The sequence below is a fragment of the Hirundo rustica genome, chromosome 7 (genome assembly GCF_015227805.2).
Source record: "Hirundo rustica isolate bHirRus1 chromosome 7, bHirRus1.pri.v3, whole genome shotgun sequence".
In the NCBI taxonomy this organism is placed as follows: Eukaryota; Metazoa; Chordata; class Aves; order Passeriformes; family Hirundinidae; genus Hirundo; species Hirundo rustica.
The window spans coordinates 12,239,475-12,254,985 of record NC_053456.1 but is presented as its reverse complement, the minus strand read 5'-3'; the positions used below and the strand labels follow the sequence as shown (position 1 = coordinate 12,254,985).

Genomic DNA, 15,511 nt, shown 5'->3' with positions numbered 1-15,511 from the left:
TCTTTATATATTTCCAGAGGACAGATGGACACGTCTGTTATTTAATAATGCTCATGTTGCATCCTTCATGAAGAATCAGAATAGCTCGTAGCAGTCTGCCTGCCTGTCAGCAGCAGACACAAGCTTCTTGCTGATTTTGTGTTAAATAACAGGGATTTCTGCTCTCTGGGCTCTAGCTTTAGGAATTTGAGAACAGCAAATTCTCAGATGGGCATTGTAGATTCTTCATACTCTTAGCTGCTGAGAAGCTCCCTCAGAGATTTTTGGGTGACCTGGTAAATAAGCATGCTGTGCTGGTTCTTGGAGAGTGGGAGCTACTTTTCATAAAGATAATGTGGTGGTGGTATTAAGCTCTTTACCATTGCTTCTCTCTGTGATGTACATAGCATCATGCTCGTCATTCTTAAAAAGTTGCCAGAGCATCCTGACACCAGTTTCTCCATCTGGAAAGGGCAAGCCTTGAAGCATTTCTCTCCTCTGAATAGTAAGCACTGAAGAACCCTTCAGATACTCTTCAGCTTGAGACACCCTGCCATCGACTACTGCCAAAGGAGACACGGTGCATGGCACTGGCCACCAACTCTTCCATGGGCACTGCATATTCCTGGCAGCCTCAGTTCAGTAATTGTGTGATCCATCTGGAGCTGCATCGCTTTTTCTCTGATTTCAGACTCCAGCTTTGGACCCACGAAGACTGACTTCTGAGGAGAGGACCTCTTACAGCACTGGACAAAGCCAAAACTTGGCAAACTTTGACTGGACTGTAAAGGGGCTCATTCATCTCTTTGCAACTTCCTGGAGCTACTAAAACTTTTCCAGTTATGGGTCACCAGGATCTGCTTCCTGTGATTTAGACAACAGATTGTATGTTGTTGTCACATCTTTCCACCGAAGGTATTAACAATTTCTTGGTACGTTATCGCTGGTGTTAGTGTGCTGACAGTTCTGAGAGTCTTGAATTCTCTTTGTTGTCATCCCATTTCAACAACTGCATGTTGTACCTAGGTGACTACTGCATGGCAACAGACTTGTTCTGAAGTCAGCATTGCTAATGCTGCTGGACTAGTGGCTGGAGTTCAGAAGGTTCAATTGAATCTGGAGTTTGTCAGACAGAGTGCTCTGCATAATCATAATGCAAATGTAGTGGCTTCAGATCTTGTTTTTTATTCTGTTAAAAACGGTAGTTTCTATGTCTGTTCCCAGGTGCAACCTGTTATGAAAAAAGTATACTTTCCTTTTTGTGGGTGGAAATTTTTTGCCTCTTCATAATATGGCAAGCTTGTTCATCTCTGTCACTAATCCCACTGATTGTTTCAGAAAAGACATAGCTGGGAAAAGTGAATTAAGAAGCCAGTGGTTTTTGGTGTGGTGCTCTGCACTTTGTTAGCCTTGCTATTCTGGGCTGTCCTGTATGTCCCTGTTGAGCAGAAGTTTGTTGCTAACTGGGTTTACCAATGCAGTTTTGAAAGTACTGAATTTCTGAAGGTCCCGATTTAAAGTATTTATTGTAGTGAAAGGGTCCCCAGAAGAACTGAGTCTCATCTGTGATACTCTTTTGAGTCTGTCTTGCTGTTTAGAGAGGAAGTGCCTGTATCTCTTTGGTGAGTGTGGTGGCTATTGCTTGTATGATACTAGCATCTTCACTTTTGGAAAACATCTCTTCTGAGCATTTCTGGGAGCATGGGGAAGAGCTTTGTGTCCTCAGATAAGCATGGTACCACTGTTCAGAGAGACCTTCCCTGCAGATCAGCACTGCTGTTGCTTCCACCTGTGGCTCCTGCAGCTGCTTCTAGGGGACCTGGGCTGTGGTGCAGAGCTGCCAGCAGGGAAAAGTGCGTGTGAATAGACTTGGAAAATAGCAGAAGCCAGTTGCTTGGTTTTCTTTGTTAATGTGCACATTCCATATCCTGCCATATGTCCCGCTTCTGTAGCCTTTTAATTCTGGGATGCTATAGATGTAAAGAGTTTGGGGAAGCTAAGTTTAATTACAAAAGAGTGCCTAAAGAAGCAGGTGTGGGAAAGCCATTTGGGCCTGACTGCAGGGGCCCATGAATGAACAGAGCTTTTAAACACAGTGCCCAAGAGAAGCAGTGCAGATGTGCTGACTCAGAGAGCTTGTCGCCTTTTAATGCCATCTTCATTTGTATGTTGGTAGACTGTTCCTTCTCAGTGCACTTTGTACAATTTTTCCACTGTAAAGAAACGATGAGTGTAGTCCTTTATCATCTGAGTGTCTCTTCACACTTAGAATCTTAGAATTGTTTAGGTCGGAAAGATCTCTAAAGATCATCAAGTCCAATAGTTAGATATCAAAGTCCAGCTTGATAGATAAAAAGCTTTCTTCTCTTTTTAGGTGTCAGAAAACTTAGCTGCTGGCCTTACTCATGCCTCTATCAACATGTTTGTGCATGTTGAGGATAAACTTGTACTTAATCAGTTTTCCTTCTGGGTCTTCTGTTCTGAAAGTGGTTTTGGTTTTTTGTTTTGGTTTGTTTGTTTGTTTGTTTTGTATTGTTGGGTTTTTTTGAGGGAGGTTGTCCCTAAGCATTACAAGCTTGAATTAAATTTGTTGGTGAAGATGATAGAAAAAATAAAACACAGGTTTAAGTCAAAATATATGTATGTAGAAGGCTGTTAGGGTGAAAAAATTTGACTCTGCAGGTTCTTCATAGATTTTTGTAATGATTTGGAAATCTTTCTGTTCCACATGTTAAAAAGGCTTTTAATGATTTTTGGTAATGCTGCATAGGTGAATATGTTGTGATTCCATTCATAACCACATGGAAAGCATCTCAGCAGAATGCATCAGACACCTATGCTGTTACTCTGACTGTGGATGTACCTGGCATCTCCTTATTAACCTTGGGAACAGGCTTGGGCATGGTTCTTGTCTCTTGGCTAGTTTTTCTTCTTGCCTCCAAGAGGAACCTGTTTGCATTCTGGGCACATTCTTGTGATTTCTATTGCTGTTCCATCTTCTGTACCCACCCCAAAGGAGCCGGAGTAAGCCGGAGGAAAGTTGAAATGTGATTAGAGAAATGGACATAGTGTAGGGAAGGGTTTGAGTGATGAAGGAAATTGAATAGTTAGAAAGGGGACTGTTAAAGCCTTGAGAAGGAAAGAACGTACATGGAAGAGATCTGGAGTATTTGCAGGAAGTGAATGGTACAGAAGTGAAGGTTTCAGTAATGAATTATTACCTTTGTAGTTTACCTACCTCATCAACCTGTGAATCAGTAATCATCAGCCTGTGAATCTGACCTGTATTTGTACATGCCTTTCCAGGGAAAACAACAGGAGCAAGAGCCAGGCTATTTAAAGATTACTTAATTAATGTATTATTTAAATTACCTAATGATGACTAATGACTTTTAAAGGGCCCCATTTACATGCCCAAAAGTGTGAATTTAACAGTTTTATGTTTTATATTATATTCAGCTTAACAGTGTGCTATCTCCACTGTCCCTTTGTTATCTGTTATTCTGTCAGGAATCACAACATACTTGCTAAGACAAAAAAATCTTGGTTTTCATGTCAAATATTTATAGAAGAATGATTCTCCCAAGGGAGACCATGTGTCTTTAAAAAACAAGAAAGTATATTGAAAAAAATGTATTTTTTTATATTAACAACTTAATGGACTGGGTTTTGACTGTAAAAGTATTCATAAAAATAACTCAAATATTCATTATTGTATCTCATTTTCATTTCTCTGCAAATCTGTGTTGATACCTTTGAGCTTTATATTGTGACTTAATGAACTCTGAACATACGCAAGAATTTTGGTAATGGGAAATTTTGGAACTGTATTTTCCTTTATATAGAACAAAAATGTGTTGAGAAAGCTCTTTTAAAGCTTTTGGAAAACTTTCTCAAAATTTGCTTCATTCATTATTTTTGAGGTTTGCTTACTGTATTATTCTTGCAGGTAATATTTCTCATTTGTTCAAGGTAGCAGTAGTGGTGAATAATCACACCTGATCTAATGGTGACTTTTCTTCTAAGGACTGCCAGTAATTTGGGGCTGGCCCAGGCTGACCCCAGGTTGAATTCAAGATATTCCTTCCTTTGACCATCAACAGCCTCTGCAAATGGCATTATTTAGAGGGCAGCTCTGGACAGATAGTCATTTGTGCTCTGTACTTTGAGAGGTTGTGGCTTTTTTTCCCCTTTTCTCCCACAATAGCTTCTGTTCCCTTTTAGAAAAGAGAAATGAATCTGTCCCCGAATGTTGACTGCTTGGCAGTTGAGCAGAAAAAAAAGTGTTTAATGATGGTTTTGAAGGAAAGGCATTTAAGGAAGCGGTGATTGTACTTGCTGGCAGCTTCCCTTCCTCTGCTTTTATAGACAACAGCCAAAAATCTTTATTCTCACCTTTACTAAAAGGATAAGAAGCTGAGAAACTTGGGTACATTCTGCAAATCTTTTTCTCTGTAGGGACACTTATATTTATGATTGCTGTCAAGAGACTTGAAGTTTTTTGGCTCTACAGGCTTGGAGGAATTTCAGAGTTAGCTTGTCAGAGATTTGCATCTCCACAAAGCAGTTCACACTGCGTGTATGGGTCATCGACATCCGTGAGATCTGAAATGCTGGGCAGAAACTTCTGCTGACAAGTCCTCTGCTGTGTTTGGCTTGAGCCCTAATCACACCTGAGGACGTAGTTATGTCCTAGATTTAAGGATTGCAGCTCAGTTTCTGTGCTTAGTTCTGACCAAGGAGTTATTGCCATCTTTCATAGCAGCTTTCATAACATCAGCATGTCTGCATAAAGCTTGTATGAATTTCCAAATGTTGAAGATCTACTATCATAAAAGTACATTGACTTGTGTAGCTGAGATGCTTCTCAAAGTAGCTTTTGAGTCACAATGTTGCCCCTTGTATAAAAATAACAAATATGGTACCAGGGTGAGTTTTGTACTGTAACTGCTTCTTATGCTGTCATTGCAGATCGGCTACTTGAAGTTTGTGTTCCTTACATGCTTTTGGAAATTGTGAGATGTTTGCTTTTTCTTTCAGATTTACATTACCTTTTTATTTTGACTATGAAGTTCCTTTCTGGTATTTATAGCATGCCAACTTCCCTGCAGGCAGGCTTACTAAGCCTTTCATTGGGTCTCTGCTGTGAGATTTTCATAGGCTATCACATGCTTACAATGTTTGTTACGAATTTGAAACAGACACATCCAACATAATCACACATTATTACGTGAGGTACTTTTTCAGTAGAATGAAAGGACAACTGAGAGCATTGAGGAATTTGTTCAAATCTGTCTGTTCAGACCTGCTGCCATGCATAGCCCCTGGCTCAGCAGAGGTGGGGCTGGGAACTGAGCTCTTGCCTGGGGCAGCTGAGAACTCACTGCAGGGAAAATGGGACAGCCCTGCAAACTTCTGGTTTCTAACAGCCTACGGGCTATAACTGCTTCTGTTCTCTTACAATAATCTCTGTTAACTGCAATATAGTGGAAGAGACTATCCAAATGGGCTTTTTGCTAAGTGTTCTGTAAAGCTGCTGTGTGTTGGAAGGTGAATTGATTTGCATACAAGACTCTTAAATCAAGTCTACAGCTTTAGTCCTTTGACTTCAAAGAGAAAAAGAATGCTGTGTCCTTAGTTTTATTATAGTGGGACAAGATTGTTAAAGGCTAGAACATGGAGGTCTTTACTGTATACAGTTGAATGGTACAGTAGCATAAGTTCATTTTTAACAGTAGCTTTCTGTGCAAGTAGGATGATTCTCTGGCATAGAGAGCTAAATTAATCACTGGATTAAGACTTCTTCTGAGAGCAACTATTGTGGTTGGATTATTTTATTATGAAGAAGTAGATGTCAGTTATAGACAATACAGTAGAAAAGTTAATTTGTGTTACACTTACTCAGAGTTTAGTGACTAGATATGTTATCATCCCTGGCAGCATGGTTTTCTTAGGGTTAGGCTTTTTTGGGAAATAAAAAAAAATTGTTCCGGTCTTTCATACCAGGAGTCGGAGAAGATTTGCAGTGATGACGTGTGGACTTCAGTATTGGGCTGTGATTATAATCAAGTTGGCATTTAGAGTTGTGGTAGAGCGAGAGGTCAAAACCTGAACTTGCCCCCAGCCTCTCGGCTGAGACCTGGCTGTGTGCTCTCAGCTGCAGCTACAGTGATGAGGCTCGGGGTGGGGATTTGAGCCATACTGCACTTTTAGTGACAAAGAACCTGTTTTTGCACGGTCCTTCCAGACCTCTGGTCGTCTTACAAGGAAGAATAAGGGGTAACGTGATTACTGTCAAGGCATCGGCGGGGCCGAGGGGCCCTTCCCGCCTCGGTCTGTGGCAGGAGGTGTGTGCTTGTGTCCCAAGGGGAATCAGTTTGGTCAGATGAAAGAAAGTCCTTGGGAGCAGCAGAGAACTGAGTCAATGAGTTGAGCCCTGTGACATGCAGGTGATTAAACTGCATTTGAGGTTTTGTTCTTGCTTAGAGGGGCTAAATGCATGAGAGAAAGCATAAATAGCCGTGTGATTAAATAGTAGCATGACATGAAGCCTATAAATAGCCTTTTATAATTTTGTAGTACTTTCTCCTTTTAATAGCCTTTTGCTCTTTAACTTCAGCACACGCAAACTCTGCATGTGTGGGTTCATCTTCCCTTCTTGGGAATATTTTATTCCACTGGAGTTGTGATGTTTCTTTTATTGCTTTTAGTAGAAACACTGATTTGTACCATGGTTATGCTCCTGTTTTTTCAGCGGATGTGAAACTTGATACTGAACCTGAGCCAATATGATAAACAAGCATTAAAGCCTCTGTGTCTTCCTGAACATGAATGCATTAGAGGAGATGGTAGAAGTTGCTTTCCTTTTAAAAATAAACTTATATAAATAAGTAAATAATAGAATAATTTAATTTAATTAATCTCAGACCAACTGAACTGAAAGTTTCTGGCTAGTTCTGAATGGCAGCTGATTGTAGAAGTTTCCAGCTTCAAGCAAGATGGTCAGGTAATTTTTCTCAGTTGATACTTTACTAGATACAAATACACTATACATATGTACATTTTAATACATTTTCTTTATAGAAAATGTATACCCTATATCTGGAAAGTGATTTGCTAATATGTTAGTGAAAGAAATTTAACTTCTAATAAAAGGTTTGAGGTTGAATAGATAAGATGTATAATTCAGAAATACAGTTTGTCAGTGAATTTTAGTTTCACTTGGTTAGCATGGTGTCTTCATTCTTGGAGCTGTAGTGCATTATAAACTCCATCTTCTTAGCTCTTCTGCCTTTTCCAATTGTATACCTTCAACTTTGTGCCTTTACTTTTTGGATTTAGTAATGTAGAGATTTCTGCTCCCCCTCTCCCCCCACAGTATATTCATAGTTAGCCCTGACAGTGTTATGTTGCTTTTCACACCATTAATGGTGTCTGCTATTTTTGTTAAGTTAATTTTGTGGAAACTATCAAGTATTTCTGTGTAATTCTCTAAAGAGCAAAAGCTAAAAGGAAGAAAACAGTCACATTCAGAAACAACAAAACAAACAAACAAAAACTTTAGGGATGTTTTAGAAATTTGGTTTGATGAGACCTGGTAGGAATTATAAACTTTTATGTAATTTCAAATCTTGTCTTTCCTCTTGCATTAGGTTTTCTTGCCTTGTTTGTTTGTTTGTTTACAGATGCTTCTGTAAATTTGTCAGTTTTTTTTTCAAGAGAAGGAAATACATCCCAAAAGGAAGAATATTTCTAGATACTCTTAGAAATATGTATGAAGATAACTTATCTTACTTGTTTATGTCTGAACTTGAGTGTAGTTTAACAGTTTTCAAAACTCTGAATGCATGAAGATGACTGCAGGGTGCCTGCAGTCTGCCCTTAATGTTTGAGCATGTTATAACCTCTGACAGGGTGTGACTGTTGAGGTCAGTATGCCACAATTTTGGAAAACTTTTGATTTGGCTCAGAGTTTCACTTTGTAAGAAGTACAGATACAATTGTTACAAAGTGGGTTTGTACCATTTACTAATCTAGGGAGTATAGGCGTCTTTAAGATACTTAGCTAAAGAAACTAACCCCACAAAACTGTGATTTTATATTTCCTGTTTATAATTGTTCACATGCAATGGAATTTTAAGTTTTGATTGTTTGAACATGTGTGGTATTTTCATTGTCAGATTCACTCAGATAATTTTGAATTTCTAATCTTGAACTGGCTTGAAAATGGAAATTGTTTCCTATAAGAAAGTCTTTGAGAGGAGGCAGAGGTAAGTCAGAAGAATACTTAAGCTGAGGTGAAGTTGTAAAATATAGTAAATGAAGAAATAAATAAAAGGAGGCATTAAAATTCGGGACGACGTGAAATAGGATGGTTCTTTTGTAACTGGGCAGTTGCACCAACAAAACTGATTTTGCCTCTTGCTCCTTGTTCCAGTTCCCTGGTGTGCTTTGGGGTCTCTCAAGTGCACACCCCGTGACCAACCAAAACGTGCCCTGCTGCCTTTCACAGCCCAGGGCCGCAGCGCTGTGGAGAGGCTGAGTGCCCCCAGTGCGAGGCAGGGTGGCCGAAAGCATGGGGCACGGATGCAGTGAGGTCACTTTTCTGGGCAGCGCTGCCACAAGGCATCCCTTGGTTTGTTTTCTGCTGGAGGAAGAAGCGGAGTTGACAAGCGTTTTCCAGGCAGGTAGCCAGCTAGGCATTATTTTCAGTGTTTCCCGTGGAAAATCAGTGCGTTTTGGCAAAACTGAAATTTTCCACGTGAAAATTTCTATTTTATGGAAGTGGTGTTTCTGATTAAAAACTAATTTTGATGGAAAATGTCCAATTGGTTACATTGAGCCATAGAACTAGCATCTGCTGTGTTTAAATTTATTGAAGATAATTTGGCTTAGGTTTAGCAGCTCTGAACAAAATATATACAGACAACTTTTCCTCCCCCGTCTAATACCTTAGTTTTAGTGCCAGCCAAAATTCAACTTGAAGTTGGCTATGGGTAGAATAAAAGCTTTTTCTGAATTTTGCCAGTTTGTTTTCAGTTCAGGCTGCCTTTAACTTCAAAGGCTTCACAACACAGATGCCATGGCTGGAATTACAGCTGCCAGTTCCACTGCCTGCTCTGGGCTTGCAGGTCCTTCAGCGTGCAGCAGTATTGATCCGTGGGTGCTCAAGTGGCTAATGGCTAGCCTACACATTTTCTCCATCATATGTTTTCTGTCAGTGTCATTTTCAGATAATTGTGGTTGAGGCTTGGACAACATACAGGATGTGAGGCTTGTGTTCATTTACAGTAACACCATTAGAATGTGTAACTTTGCATCATTTGGTGTTTTACCTGTTTTATCTGCTTAAATGTGTAGAACTGTTAAGGACCATCAATCGTTATTTGCATGTGACTTTTTTTGATTTCTTAAAATGTGTTTAAAAAACCCTCTTATTTTGATGATGGAAAAGCTGAAATCAAAACCTAATTTTTCTCGATGCAGCATGTAGTCGGGCTGTTGCTCAAGTTTAGAGCTGTTAATAATTAGTGTCATGAAAGGGACTCTGCTTGGTTGTTCTAGCTACAGGCAATTGTGCATTGTCATTAAAAGCTCAAAAATTTAAAGATTCCTTTTCTATACCGAGAAGCTTTTGTTTTCTACTGAGTCTGTAAAGTACCTTCTTTAATAGGTGAGGAAATGGTTTTTTAAGTCATATTGCAAAGGGGTATCAAAGTTTGGATTTGGTGAGTTTTGAAGGGGGGGAGGAGGGGGGGAGAATGTGCATATGTTCTTTTCCCCCCCCTTCCAGCGAGATATTAAATATTAAGTTGTTATCACCTGGTACTTCTGTACTTTATCTGAACTTGCACTGATTTCAGCCCTTTTTCTTTTGATAGGTAAATATTTAGGCTTCCTGATCTTAGAGTTGTATCAGAGCCAGATTTTCCTTTAATGAAAGATTTATTTAAATCTGTTTAACCTAGTTGAAGAATACATTTTAAAAAGTACTGCAGATTTATTTTGAGAAGTTTCTATCAAGATATTTTAGTAATGTTTCGTTATAGTCTTCATTTATTACATCTTATTATAGCATTGAGTCATAAAAGCAAGAATAAGAGATCCAGCTCCAGGAATGGGAGAAGAGACAGATGTAGTAATCATCTGCGTGAACGTCATGGATTACCATTTTTAATACTATTTTCAAACAAGGGCAGGTTGTGGATAGAATCAAGTTTAAAATAATGGAGATGGAACTCACTTGGAAAACTTTTCTATTTATTCCTAGTAATCTCTACACATGATAAACACCTCCAATGTCAGGAACTGACAGATGCATACCAGGAAACAAGGTGGTTTTATTTCTTAAAAATGCATTTGCATATTTATTTAATTTATAATATTTTTTTAAATATAGGAGGATAGTTGAAGTCACCATTTAGTGATATTTAAACAGCGTTCCTCTTCCTGTTCTTGTTTTTCCTGGCAGACTTATCCTCTACTGACTGCTTCAGCTATCTGCCCTTCGACAGGGCTTGGTTGGCTTTTTTAAAAATAAAGTTACATTTAATTTTTTCCTTGCTAGCTTTGCCGTTTCCATGCTCAGTGGCTCGTTGCAGGGGCGTGGGCTGCTGCTGCCGCATTGCCTGTGTGTGTTTGCTGCCTGGCCGCCTGAAGTGGTGAAAGCGGGACCGTGGCCGTGGCCCTGGGGCCTCTCCCCTCTCTGTGGCCTTGCTGCCTCACAGGCTGGCACTGCTCTAGCTGGTGTTGTCATATAACAGCCTAGGATACCAATGTTATTAGTTAAAGATGTTTCGTGATACCAATCATGTTCATGATACCAATATTGTTATTTAAAGCCGTTTCTAGCCTCAGCTGCCTTCTCTCTGTTTCTTCACACCAAGGCATGGCTTCTCTAAACCATTCTGTAAAGCAGTCACACTGTGATCAGGTGGTTCGTGAAGATCAACTATAGTCCGCTGCTTAACAGGGGGATAGGTGTGCTGTTTTCTCTGGTCTTTAAGGTGTGTTGGATGTATTGCATATTACTGAGAAATTTTCTACAGTTTTGTTCAAAGTAATCTCTGAAACCTCATGTGAGGTTCTTCACACATCTTTTTCAAATGTGTGTGTGACTAGTTCCATAAAAATTCCCCTGAGTAGCACCTAGAAATGAAAAGTCTCCAGGTCAGAAACAAAACAGCTGCACAAATTCCTGTGGTGTTTCCACTCTGATTGTGGCTTCAGTGTGTCACCTGCAGGACAGTTGGCTTTGTGTTGGTTGTGAATAACCATACGTGCTTGCTGTGAAGCTTTGCTGAAAGGACTTTTTTCTTTTGTCTTGTGAAAGTGATGGAAAGGTCCTGTCTCTTCTGCAGTATTGTTATCATCAGCTCAGTGGGTACTGAGCCATGAGCTGGCAGGAATAGCTGGAAGGAGACTTTCTGTTGTCATTGCATTTGCTCACTCTTTGGCCTGTAAGACTGATGCAGTGAAAGGGGAAATGGGGGCTGATGAAGTAGGATGGGGGTGAGGGGAAGGGTCTGACTGTTCTAATTCTAACTCTTTCTTGACTGCAGACTTTTCGTGTATTGGCTGAGTTTCTTCAGCCTCTCTGACACTCTGAAACTGTAATGTGGTTTGGACAGGTGTTCACTAAGACTAAATTTGAAGCTTAAAAATGGGTTTAAAATGAACCATATTGAGCTGTTTGGAATTTATAAGTCTGTTTGCCTTTTTTTTTTTTTTTTTTTTTTTTTTTTTTTTTTTTCCCCACTTCTTTTTTCCTTGGTGAAGAAATTTTAATATCTTTTCTGGCTGTTATCTCATCTAGAGTCCTGTATAGTGAAGATGGAAAGGTTATTGTTTGCATGTGAAACATGACTGAGCACAGAAAGGGAGGACATAAAGGGTTTAGGTTCAAAATAATTGTCAGTGTTGATGACATGGTTTCGGAGAACTTGGGGTTTTTTTATTAATATTGCTCCTAAACTGCCGGTAGGTGTTGTAATCTCAAACTAATGAATTTTATCTTGCTTTTATGTGTTTTCTGAAATGTTGCATACAGGAGTGAAGCAAAGTAGATACCAGTCTTCCTGAGCTGTCCTACTTCACACTCAAAACAAAAAGGAATCAGCTGAATTTGAGATGTGTTTTTGTGACTGTGGTGCATGCAGTTCAAGCATAATGAGTATTGACATTTAATTAGATAGAAGTGTAATTTATAATAGGCTTCTCTGTTAGCTGTGCCCTTCTTGGGGGCAGGGAGGAGCAGGAGAGGGAATTGTCAAATTGTCCAAATAGTTTATTTTTCAGAGAAAACAGTAGCATGCTACTGTACTATCTCACTAGTTTGCTAGGTTTGTGTGTACAGCCTCCAGCTGTCTCTAACAGATCCTATGCAGAGTGACTGAACAGTCATTAATTATTATTTTTGTGTTAGAAAGTATGAAAATCTGGGAGTGACAGAGCAAGGTGCTTCATCTTTAACCTTTGTCTCTATCAGTAATTATGTGATTATAACAGTGAAAATCTTGCTTGATAACACACAGCAATTGTTTAAATTTGAAACCCCTTTTCAGCGAAGTAGATCAAAAGCATTATTCAAGGAGATCTTAGTTTAAAAAAAAAAAATCCTCTGGTAATTTTTTTAACTGAGAATGCTTATTAATTTAGGTGTCAAGACTACATTGAAATCCACAACCAACCCTATGAAATCTTTGTGTTCATGAGATGTATTAACAGTCTTAGAAATTTATCCGAGTAAGTGGCTAGAATATTAAATTAGTTCTCTGCTACTGGTTCATGTATAGGAGAAGCTGAGAGTGGAGGAGAGAGGCTAAATTCAACTTCTTTTCTCTCAGCTGTTGAACTTTGGGCCCAGAATTTTCAGAAACTGTCATGTATACGTTAAGAACAAACTCATTTTTTGTTAGATTTGGCTTTCCTTATGACTGAGGATTGAGGATGTGGAAAAGGAGGATGTAAGAGTAGCTTATTAATTGAAATGCAGGTGAGATAATGGGTGTTTTGAGGAGAATGAATATGTTTCTCTTTGTGGCTTTCAGAAGTGAAGTAGAAATTCCCCTTACTGTCATGAGGGATTTGCTCAAGCAGCTGAGTGTCTGCAGATAGTAGAGATCTTGGAGGAATGTGTAGAAGCAGCTGCAGATCAGCTAAATTTGTGTTCTGTTTTCACACAGGAAGGGTGGAGACTGCTCAGGGCCAGGCTGTAAGGAAGGATTCAGGAATCCCTGAGCCAGGAGCACGAGAGTTTGGAGTCTGGGATCTGCCAACCCCGTGCAGGTACCCAGCTAAAGAGAGCACAGTCTGCTTACCCACCAGTGGAGAGAAGTTGTGGAGGTTTAGGGAACTTCAGCTTCCTACCTTCCAAAGCCAGTATCTCCTTGCATCCAGTGCTCTCTTTCCACCACTGTCTGGGAAGGTAGCAGCACTGAAGAACCAGTGGCTGTAGTTACATTGTACGGTCACAGTAACTATCCCAACTGGTCAACACTAAAGATGTGATATCCCTCTTCTTCAGTGAAGTTCTAGGAAAAGTTTAATAAGGGGCTCTATGATAACTTCTCAGGAGTATGTTCTCTTCCTTAAGTGGAATGAATGTGGTCAATTTATTTATAACTGATATTAAATAAACTTAGAAATAAAACAGAAGGGTTTGATGGAGACAGGAATTGTTAATGACTGTTGCCTGGCTAGAAGTTTTGGTGGAAGCCTTGCAGTTGGTAACTGCAAAGTGAAATAAGTCAATGTTCACGTATCAGTTTTAATGAATAATAAAGACTTGCCAATATTTGGTCAGCATTAAAGCAGGAAAGAATCACAGAATTATAGAATATCCCGAGCTGGGAGGGATGCACAAGGATCATTAAGACCAACTCTCGTTGGAACAATTTCAGGATTATAGTGCACAGGTCGATTCACTTAAATGAAAATGCATTTCTGCTCTGCTTTTATTTATAAGCAATGCAATAAGCAAAGCTGTGCACTGCATCAGAATTGCTGAAAGCTTTCAGAACAAATTTTTGAAAGATAAAAAATTTGAATCTTTTCTTTGGACATAATGGGGAATACCCTCAGAATAGTGCATGGCCAGCTAATGTTTAGCATTTTCAAGCTAGTGTAATTTACATTTAATGTAGTGTCACTAATGTATTTTCAAATAAACCTATATGAAGATGGGCTCTAGGTGTACCTCAGTGTTTGTCTGAATTGCAGTATGTTGTATCATTCTGTTTAAACCTTCAAAATTGTCTTTGTACTTTTAAAAGGAGGTTTTTTTGTTGTTCATTTTATATATGTATAATTAAGTTGTCTGGATAATTTTAGTAACAATGGGATCTGCATTTTACTTAATATATCCAAGTGGCATCATGTTATAAGGACACGGGTCTTCTATGAGTCTGTGACCTACTTTTCTACTTCTTGTAGGAAATTTGTGTACTGTGTTGGACCCAAATGAGCAGGTGGGCCGCAGTGCAAATCCGTGCCTTCTGGGTTGCTAAAATACGAGCTCCTAAACAAATGGAAATCTGGCAATGCGCGAGCTTCTTTCGTTGCTTTAGATGAGCCATGAAAAATGAAATTTCTCATGTCCTTGCATGCACATGTGCATGCAGTAATGTGTTAAGGTGGTTGTTTTTCTGTACATTACATCAAGAGTTCTCCTAAAGAAAGTTTGCATCAAGTCAGCAAATTGGCTGCACTCTTGGATAAATTAAATTTCAGTTAATTACCTGCTTAACCAACTGCTTATTTATTAAGCTGCTTAAAATCTGTTAGTTTATTGTAAGCCCAAGCAAATTGTCGTTACACTGTATACATTTACATAAAAGAATAAAGGATGCCGAAAATTCACTTGTGAAGCTTCTGTGTGCTCTTTAGTGCCCTAACCAAGCCAGTATTGCAGGAATGTTCTGCCCTTTGATAGGGAACACTCCCTGGAATTGCTTCACCACTTGAAACCTGAGCTCAGGCAGGAAATGTACAACTTACTCCCTCCACAGACCTGAGAGGTAAGTGGAGTTACTTTGCACGAGTTCTGTCCTTCTCCAGTTGCTGTAGCAGCATGTCCTTTAGGTTAACTCACATACCTAAGTATTACATGCTTAGCAGGGGACACTGAAAAACTATGAGCAGAAAACCTTCATCGTGTGCAAAGATTAAGTCCAGTTTAAATAATCCACTTGTATGTATAAAAATATTTTAGCATTAATTGCCCATGGCACTGCCCATGACATGGATATGCACACACAGTAGTACCTTGCTTAAGTTAACCTGCTGTTTAAGCCAGTTGTTCTCAAACTGGTTTTTTGGTTTAAGTCTCAGCTTTTGTTTCTATTCTTTTTTCTTTTGGGGATGCAGATTTTACTTTGGAGCTTGAAGCAGTCCTCTGTTCCATACTAACATTAGCTATAATTTATTGCAGAAGTATGCAATGAGCGTAGCTGAATTTCTATCAGATTTTCTCATTTTATATGTCAATATTTGTTAGGAAATCAGCTGTAATTTGTAATCTTATTTGCAATAG

At 39.2% G+C, this 15,511-nt stretch overlaps 1 protein-coding gene across 3 annotated transcripts in view; it reads left to right on the top strand.

Moving 5' to 3' along the window:
- Positions 1-15,511, top strand: part of PTPN4 (protein tyrosine phosphatase non-receptor type 4) — a 108,152-nt gene that overhangs the window by 21,680 nt on the left and 70,961 nt on the right. For 2 of the 3 annotated variants that reach the window (XM_058421315.1, XM_040069394.1), the window contains exon 1: positions 6,886-6,985. The exons of the other annotated variant lie outside the window; for it this stretch is intronic. In XM_058421315.1, the coding sequence (XP_058277298.1) occupies positions 6,940-6,985 (46 nt within the window). In that variant the 5' untranslated portion in view covers positions 6,886-6,939. Of the gene's footprint in view, positions 1-6,885; positions 6,986-15,511 lie in introns of those variants that run through there. 3 annotated transcript variants of the gene reach the window in all.